Source organism: Bombina bombina, chromosome 3, assembly GCF_027579735.1.
Source record: "Bombina bombina isolate aBomBom1 chromosome 3, aBomBom1.pri, whole genome shotgun sequence".
Lineage (NCBI taxonomy): Eukaryota > Metazoa > Chordata > Amphibia > Anura > Bombinatoridae > Bombina > Bombina bombina.
This window is the reverse complement of record NC_069501.1, coordinates 1,268,909,932-1,268,919,367: the sequence shown is the minus strand read 5'-3', so window position 1 is coordinate 1,268,919,367 and position 9,436 is coordinate 1,268,909,932. Positions and strand designations below refer to the sequence as shown.

The window sequence follows — 9,436 nt, the reverse complement described above, 5'->3', positions numbered from 1 at the left end:
TATAACTGATCACTAGAGGTGACAATGTATATTGCACACAGGACTCTCTATAACTGATTACTGGAGGTGACAATGTACACTGCAGACAGGGCTCTCTATAACTGATCACTGGAGGTGACAATGTACACTGCAGGCAGAGGTCTCTATAACTGATCACTGGAGGTGACAATGTACACTACAGGCAGAGGTCTCTATAACTGATCACTAGAGGTGACACTGTATATTGCATGCAGGACTTTCTATAACTGATCACTGGAGGTGACAATGTACACTGCAGGAAGGGCTCTTTATAACTGATCACTGGAGGTGACAATGTACACTGCAGACAGGGCTCTCTATAACTGATCACTGGAGGTGACAATGTACACTGCAGGCAGAGGTCTCTATAACTGATCACTAGAGGTGACAATGTACACTGCAGGCAGAGGTCTCTATAACTGATCACTAGAGGTGACAATGTATATTGCATGCAGGACTTTCTATAACTGATCACTGGAGGTGACAATGTACACTGCAGGAAGGGCTCTTTATAACTGATCACTGGAGGTGATAATGTACACTGCAGGCAGGACTCTCTATAACTGATCACTGGAGGTGACAATGTACACTGCAGGCACATTTCAGTTTTTACCATTATGCCCCTTTTAACTAAAGCTTCACCCCCTGTATATATGTTACTTATAACCACACATACAAGACATGTAACAAAAACAATTTATTACACAAAAAGACAGGAATATTAATATTGTGACAATAAAACATATAAGGTTTCTCCAGTTCATGCACAGCAAAATGAATATGTAGTAATTTACTGCAAAATCCCAGAAATTATATAGTTATTGTTCATCACACACAGTCACTTACTGGTCATACGGCACTAAACAGCCAACAGACAAAACCTGCAGCAGCACAATGCATAGTTACTGAACAAATCAGGAGATAGCATACATATGTACGCTACAATCACCGGTCAGATTATTATATGGATCTGCAAAAAACATATTGTAGGAATACTATGTTTACTGTTTGTTTCATTTAGTGAAATTTATTTTAAAAATAAAGCACTCTAATTAAAAAGAGCAAGTTATCTCTTACACAAGGCTGTCCCTTTAAAGGGACAGTAAACACTTTGAGATGCTAATATAAAATGATAAATTGTTTATATACAAATAACTGCAATATACTTTGATTATTTATTTTGTCCCCTTTTCTTGTATTTCCATTCTGAAATTGTAAGCTTTTCTGTTCCTGTTAGAAAGGGAAGTGCAGAACACTGTTATATTCCACACAGTCATTAGCTGCACACTCTAGTGACCTATTTATAACTGTCCCTAATTGGTCACAGCAAAGACGGTAACCTAAGTTACAACATGGCAGCTCCCATCCTTTTATAGACAGTAAAACTTTACACTTATTTTGTCAACATGTAAACAGCTCATGAAACTTTATAAAATACATCAACTTGTTATTCTCAGACGAATCTTTTCTTAGAATGCGTCATTCTATCTACTAATGATTTAGTGTTTAAAGTCCCTTTAAGGCTGCAAGTCATTTGCTGCGTTTGGCACGTGCACATGCTTGTCTATGAAACTCTGTTTAATTAAACCCTAACACATAATGTGCTAATGTGATGCTGGAGGGGGTTCCAGGGTTAATCACAAGCACCTAGATTATGAGTTTTGCATTGCGACTTTTAACGCTGGAAAAAAATGGCAATTTCAGAGTAATGGTCAGGAACACATATTACGAGTCGTGTCGGTATAGCTGTACCGCAAGCATTTTAGCCTGTAACGCAACGTCAATCCTGCACTCAAAAAAATTACGTTTTTGCGTGAGATTTCCAGAGCGCCGGTATTACAGGTTGTGAGGTGAGGCTAAAATACTTGCATTACAGCCTATACCGACACGATCAGTAGAGCCTATACCAACACGATCCGTAGAGCCTATACCAACACGATCCATAGAGCCTATACCGACACGATCCGTAGAGCCTATACCGACACGATCCATAGAGCCTATACCAACACGATCCATAGAGCCTATACCGGCACGATCCATAGAGCCTATACTGACACGATCCATAGAGCCTATACCGACACGATCTATAGAGCCTATACCGACACGATCCGTAGAGCCTATACCGACATGATCCGTAGAGCCTATACCGACACGATCCATAGAGCCTATACCGACACGATCCGTAGAGCCTATACTGACACGATCCGTAGAGCCTATACCGACACGATCCATAGAGCCTATACCGACACGATCCGTAGAGCCTATACCGACACAATCCGTAGAGCCTATACCGACATGATCCATAGAGCCTATACCGTCGCGATCCGTAGAGCCTATACCGACACAATCCATAGAGCCTATACCGATACGATCCGTAGAGCCTATACCGACATGATCCATAGAGCCTATACTGACACGATCCATAGAGCCTATACTGACACGATCCATAGAGCCTATACTGACATGATCCATAGAGCCTATACCGACATGATCCGTAGAGCCTATACTGACACGATCCATAGAGCCTATACCGACATGATCCGTAGAGCCTATACTGACACGATCCATAGAGCCTATACTGACATGATCCATAGAGCCTATACCGACACGATCCATAGAGCCTATACCGACACGATCCGTAAAGCCTATACCGACATGATCCTTAGAGCCTATACCGACACGATCCATAGAGCCTATACCGACACGATCCATAGAGCCTATACCGACATGATCCATAGAGCCTATACCGACACGATCCATAGAGCCTATACCGACATGATCCATAGAGCCTATACCGACACGATCCATAGCGCCTATACCAACACGATCCGTAGAGCCTATACTGACACGATTCATAGAGCCTATACCGTCACGATCCATAGAGCCTATACCGACACGATCCATAGAGCCTATACCGACACGATCCGTAGAGCCTATACCGACACGATCCATAGAGCCTATACAGACACGATCCGTAGAGCCTATACCGACACGATCCGTAGAGCCTATACTGACACGATCCGTAGAGCCTATACCGACACGATCCGTAGAGCCTATACCGACACGCAGGGCTGCCATCAGGGGGTGACAGGGATGACTCCTGTCAGGGGCCCAATGGGCTAGGTGGGCCCCATGAGGCAAGAATTACATTTTTTTTTATTTTTTTTTTACATTTTGGCAGCCACCAGTGGGTACTACAGCAGAGTGCTAATTGAGCATGGGCAATGTTATTACAAGGAGTAAAGTATAAGCATTTGAGAGGATTTCTGAGTGTGCAATAAATCACTATGCACAGTGTGAGACAGACTTGGCACTTTGTTTGTAGAGTGTGTGCCTGAGTCAGACGGCTGATCACTTTCATTTGCAGAGGAGGTAGGAATTACTTAGCAAATATTTTTTATTTCTTTGTGCGATTTAAGATTGTAACTTCAGTGTGGTAGTAGTTGTATGGTGGGGCCAGGGGTCCATAAAACACATTTTTTTAGCAGCAGTGTATTTATGATTATTTGACAATGCTGTAGAAATTCTATATTTAAAACCATGCAGAAATGTTTCCTCCTCAATACACAAATGATATATATTACATTCCAGTTTACTGCCCCTTTATGCAAGGACTTTCCAGATACAAGGAGGCATTTTATCCAAGATTTTTACATCTGCATAACATGTTATACTCTCAGACTAAGATTGTTCAGTGTTGGAAATTAGACAGGTTAACTTAAAACTGTTCAGTTTACTCTACAGCTGACTTAATTTTGAAATGCATACCAACAAGCTTAAATCCTGCATTTAACCAGATCTAATGGAATGAGTACCACAGCTTATGGTTCCACCAAGACCATATAGAGTACAGCATTTTCAAAATCCACAAGTACAGCTGACAGATGGGAAAATTTGTACACTATATTTGAAGTGGTGCTCTTGGTTGGGGAAAATGGGGAAAATATCAAACAAACATATGTCAACCTTTTAAAAGTACTTTTCTTCATCTAGCCATCTACCCATATCATTACTATACAATTTTGAATTCACAGAATTATTTTTGTTTGCACATTTACAAATATGATTCTTTAAAAAGTGATCTCTTAATTTCTGCATTTTTTTTATCATGCATGTCACACACTGTTGATTTAGGGGATGCAAGGTGCATCAATGTTTCCTCCTGTGAGTGTTTCTGTGGGTGTCTGTGTTTATGTCTTTGTGCTTTGGTTTGTGTCTCTATGTGTGTGTATGTATTTTTTTCTGTTGGTATCTCTGTGAGGATGGGTGTGTATGTATTTGTGCATTTTCTGTGGATGTCTGTGAGGGTGTGTGCATATGTCTTTGAGCTTTTTCTATGGGTATCTCTGTGAGGGTGGGCGTGTGTTTGTCTTCGTGTATTTTCTCTGGATGCCTCTGTGAGGGTGAGTGTGTATGTCTGTGTTTTCTGTGGATGTCTCTGTGAGGGTGTGTATGTATGTCTGTGTTTTCTGTGGATGTCTCTGTGAGGGTGTGTATTTTATGTGGGTGTTCCTGTGAGGGTGTGTATGTATGTCTTTCTGTATTTTCTGTGGGTGTCTCTGTGTGTGTGTGTGTGTGTATGTCTTTGTGTGTTTTCTGAGGCGGTCTCTGTTGGTGTTTCCTTGGGTGTATGTGCAAGTTTGAGTTTGTGTGTGTGTCCATTGTCTGTTCCTTTTTAGGACATTTTGATCTTACTACTGATTATTCACACCTTTCTACAGACTTTGAGACTAATGAGACCTTTCCGGAAGTCACCAATCTACCATTTAACCTTTAAATTATTGTTTAGGCAGTTCAGGGCCCTTCCTTTCAGCCACTGCATGCTGTTGTCATCATTTAGTTTGCATCTTCCTTTACAAAAAGATAATCAGAACTCCATATTTTGTTTTCTAAATCTCCTTTTTTTTTACAAAACTGTAGTTTACCTCATTACTTGTCAGGTCAATGTAAACAAGTGCTAAGTGTCTGTCTGGGTGTCTGTGTCTGAGTTTCTTTGCGTGTTTGCTAGAGTGTCTATATGTGAATCCTTATGTGTGAGTGTGTGTGTGTTTCAGTGTATGTTACTACCTTTACAACATTTCCAAGTTTAAATAGACACAAGAATAAAGTGCATATACATTTTAGTCACTTGGTCAAAAATTGCACATGTCAAAGGAGGGGAGGGGGCCCTGATCAATGGTTAAGTCAGGGGCCCCAAAATTTCTAGTGGCGGCCCTGCCGACACGATCCGTAGAGCCTATACCGACATGATCCGTAGAGCCTATACCGACACGATCCGTAGAGCCTATACCGACACGATCCGTAGAGCCTATACCGACACGATCCGTAGAGCCTATACCGACACGATCCGTAGAGCCTATACCGACACGATCCGTAGAGCCTATACCGACTCGATCCGTAGAGCCTATACCGACATGATCCATAGAGCCTATACCGACACGATCCATAGAGCCTATACCGACACGATCCGTAGAGCCTATACCGACACGATCCGTAGAGCCTATACCGACATGATCCATAGAGCCTATACCGACATGATCCATAGAGCCTATACCGACACGATCCGTAGAGCCTATACTGACGCGATCCGTAGAACCTATACTGACACGATCCATACCGCCATCTGAGAGCAGTAGTTATGGATTTTGTGTAACAAAAATGTTTCACAAAACTCATAACTAAACTGTTACAAAGTACACTAAGGGGTTGATTTATGAAGCAGCAGATGCTGTTTCCGACCCACTTCAGTTCCACCTTAAGCGGAAGTTAAGACGCAGCGGTCCTAAGACCAATGCTAATTAATTCGTCCTCCACCTCTGAGGTGGCGAACACCAATCAACCCGATTGAATACAATCGGGTTGATTGACACCGCCTGCTAGGGGCCGATTGGCCGCGAATCTGCAGGTGGCGGCATTGCACCAGCAGTTCACAAGAGATGCTGGTGCAATGATAAATGCCGACAGCGTATGCTACATCGTATCATTTCCGTACGCACAATAATACATTGACCCCTAAACTACCTATTAACCCTAAACTGGCGTCCTCCTGCATTGCAAACACTATATTAAAGCTATTAACCCCTAATCTGCCACCCACCCACATCGCGAGTATTAAATAAACCTATTAACCCCTAATCTGCTGCCCCCCCACATCGCCAACACTATTTAAATTTATTAACCACTAAACCACCACTCCCTGACATCGCCACCACTATAATAAAGTTATTAACCCCTATTCTGTCACTCCCCAACATCGCTGCCAGGTTATTAACCTCTAAACCTCCGGCTTCCCACATCTCCGCCACAAAATAAACCTATTAACCCCTAAACCGCCGCCCCCCCCACATCGTAAAACACTAAATTAAACTATTAACCCCTAAACCTAACACCCCCTAACTTTAAATTAAAATTACAATATAACAATATTTAAATAAATAAGAATAAACCTACCATTAAACTATAAATTAACCTAACACAACTAATGTAATAAAATAAAAAATACTACCAATTAAAAATATCTAAATTACAAACTAAAAAAAAAAATTACACTAGGAGAAAAATTTACAAATCTAAATTACAACTAAAAAAAACCCCAAATGCTACGTAAAATGTAAAAAATCTAAGTTTACCATAAATAATTAACACTAAAATCACGAAAAAAATGAAAAACAGTAAGATTACAAAAAAATAAACGAAATTATGAAAAATAAATACAATTACACCTAATCTAATAGCCCTATAAATATAAAAAAGCCCCCAAAATAAAAACACCCCTTACCTACAATAAACTACCAATAGCCCTTAAAAGGGCCTTTTGTAGGGAATTGCCCTAAATAAATCAGCTCTTTTACCTGTAAAAAATTACAAAGTCCCCCAACAGTAAAACCCACCACCCAACCAACCCCCCATAATAAAAAACCTAACTCTAAAAATAACCTAAGCTACCCATTGCCCCTAAAGGGGCATTTGTATGAGCATTTCCCTTAAAAGGGCATTTAGCTCTTTTTCAAAGCCCTAATCTAAAAAAAAGCACCCGAAAAAAAAAATCTAACACTAACCCCAGATCTACTCACGGTTTCTGAAGTCCGGACATCCATTTCCATCCAGGCGGCGAGGTCTTAATCCAGGCGGCGAGGTCTTCATCCATCCCGGGGGCGTCTTCTATCTTCATACCGGCGGCATGGAGCGGAGCCATCCTGGAAGTTGATCCCATCCTGCGTGGAGCGTCCTCCTTATACAGTCGCCGCTGTACACTGAAGTTGAATGCAAGGTAGCCGTTTCAAAATGGTGTCCCTTGCATTCCTATTGGCTGATTTGATTCTTCAAATTCAAATCAGCCAATAGGATGAGAGCTTCTGAAATCCTAATGGCTGTTCAAATCAGTTTTTTTTATAATACTCTCTCCCCATTGATGTCTATGGGGGAAAGCGTGCATGAGCACGTCAAAGCAGCCCTTGGCTTTTGTGCGGTATGGAGCTTAACGCCACCGTATCGCACGCACAAGGAGGCTTTTCAGTAACTCGTAATGGCAGCGCTATGGAGGGTGAAATAGCGTAACTTTTGTTGCGTTCGTGTTGCACCCTCGTAATCTAGGTGAAGGTAACTTATGGGGAATAAATAAAAGAGAATCTAAAAGCAGCGATTAAAGGGACATGAAACCCACAACATTGCTTTCATCATTTAGGTAGAACAAACAATTGTAAACAACTTTCCGGTTTACTTCTATTATCAAATGTCCTTCATTCTCTTGGTATCATTTGTTAAAGGAGCAGCAATGCACTACTGGTTTCTAACTGAACACATGGGTGAGCCAATGATAATCGGTTTATATATGCAGCCACCAATCAGCAGCTAGAACCTAGGTTCTTTGCTGCTCCTGAGCTTTCCTAGATAAACCTTTCAGCAAAGGATAACAAGAGAAGGAAACAAATTAAATAATAGAAGTAAATTGGAAAGTTGTTTAAAATTGTATGCTCTGTCTACATCATGAATGTCTAATTATGACTTTACTGTCCCTTTAAATGCAATTACATTTTACATTTTTTTTTTTTTCAAAACAAGCTTTATTGAAGATAATATGATTACATAACAGAGTCAAAGTACCATACAATTTCGTACATTTAGAAAAAGTGCGTAACCCAAAAGGTTGTAGTTAAAGTTTCAAGGAATTTAAGGTAAAGTCCATTTTAGACATAAGGCACGAGGGGGCCCCCACCAGTTATCGGCAGTGTCCTGCCTCGCGCCGTAAGGCATTATACGCTGATTGTCCTTAGGTATATTTGCACGGAACTCTGTAAATTGCAGCATTTTACATTTTTAATTAAAGGGACATTATAATCAAATTTAAAGACATAATTCAGATAGAGCATATATTTTAAACAACTTCTAATCTTACTTCTATACTAAAATTAGCTTCCAATTCTTGGTATCCTTTGTTGAAAAGCATATCTAGGTAGTTGCTTGGAGCTGACTGCTGATTGGTGACTCTATGCCTCTTTTTATGGGCTCATCTGATGTGCTGATTGGTGGCTGCACATACATGCCTCTTGTCATTGGCTCACCTAATGTGTTCAGCTAGCTCCCAGTAGGTGTGTGGATTCTACGGACTCAACGAAAAAGTGGGCTGGTCTTCAATTTTTCCAGGGCTGCTTTTAATTCCCAGTCCGGCCCTGTTGTAAAGGCAGCCTTTCCGTAACTGTGAGTACGGTTTGCAGGAAGAACATAGCGGGGCAGACAGTACAGTTCCAGTGGATTATTTCATTTTGTCAATATGTTAAAAAATTAAATAAAAAAGGACTGTCATTTTTAGATCAGAAAATGTCCTTGATTAATTAATGTTGCAAATTATGTTTCTCTACCGTTGATACAATCAGTTGACCAGCTATGGGTGGTAATAGAAGGGTCGGCACTGTAATTGGCCAAATGGGACCATGAGATAGAGGCAGCATGTGCAGAGGCGGCAAATAGTGAGAGTATATTGTGAAATTGTTCTCATTTGAAGTCCATCATTTGGGTACCAGTATGCTGTGATGTGAAATGCTTAACCTCTGAGAGTGCTGACTATGTCTGGAACCAGGGGAACCATAAGCCCTAGAAGGCCTGTGACAAGAGACAACAGAAGAGCATATTCTGAATTTATTGTCATATGGAATCCATAAGGTGGTACCAATTAGCTCACATATGATATTTCAATCTGCTTTATCATTGAGTCTGCTGACTGTGGTTGGGTTTAGGCTTTAGTGGAGGGATAAGGGATTTCATTCTTGGACCCAGACAGCACAATCTCTGGAGCCAGCTCTGGGTTATAGGAATGAGCACACTGCCAGACTCAGCTTATCCAATACATTTGTAAGGGCAGCAAGAAAAGTGAAATGATCTCTGGCGTAAACACATTCATCCTGAAGCTGGAAGCTATAAA

At 40.9% G+C, this 9,436-nt stretch overlaps 1 protein-coding gene across 3 annotated transcripts in view; it reads right to left on the bottom strand.

Moving 5' to 3' along the window:
* Positions 1-702: 702 nt before the first annotated feature.
* Positions 703-9,436, bottom strand: part of ART1 (ADP-ribosyltransferase 1) — a 136,759-nt gene continuing 128,025 nt past the window's right edge. For 2 of the 3 annotated variants that reach the window (XM_053708813.1, XM_053708815.1), the window contains exon 5: positions 703-9,429. In XM_053708813.1, the coding sequence (XP_053564788.1) occupies positions 9,347-9,429 (83 nt within the window). In that variant the 3' untranslated portion in view covers positions 703-9,346. The remainder of the gene's footprint in view (positions 9,430-9,436) is intronic. The other variant, XM_053708816.1, reaches the window with a different exon arrangement.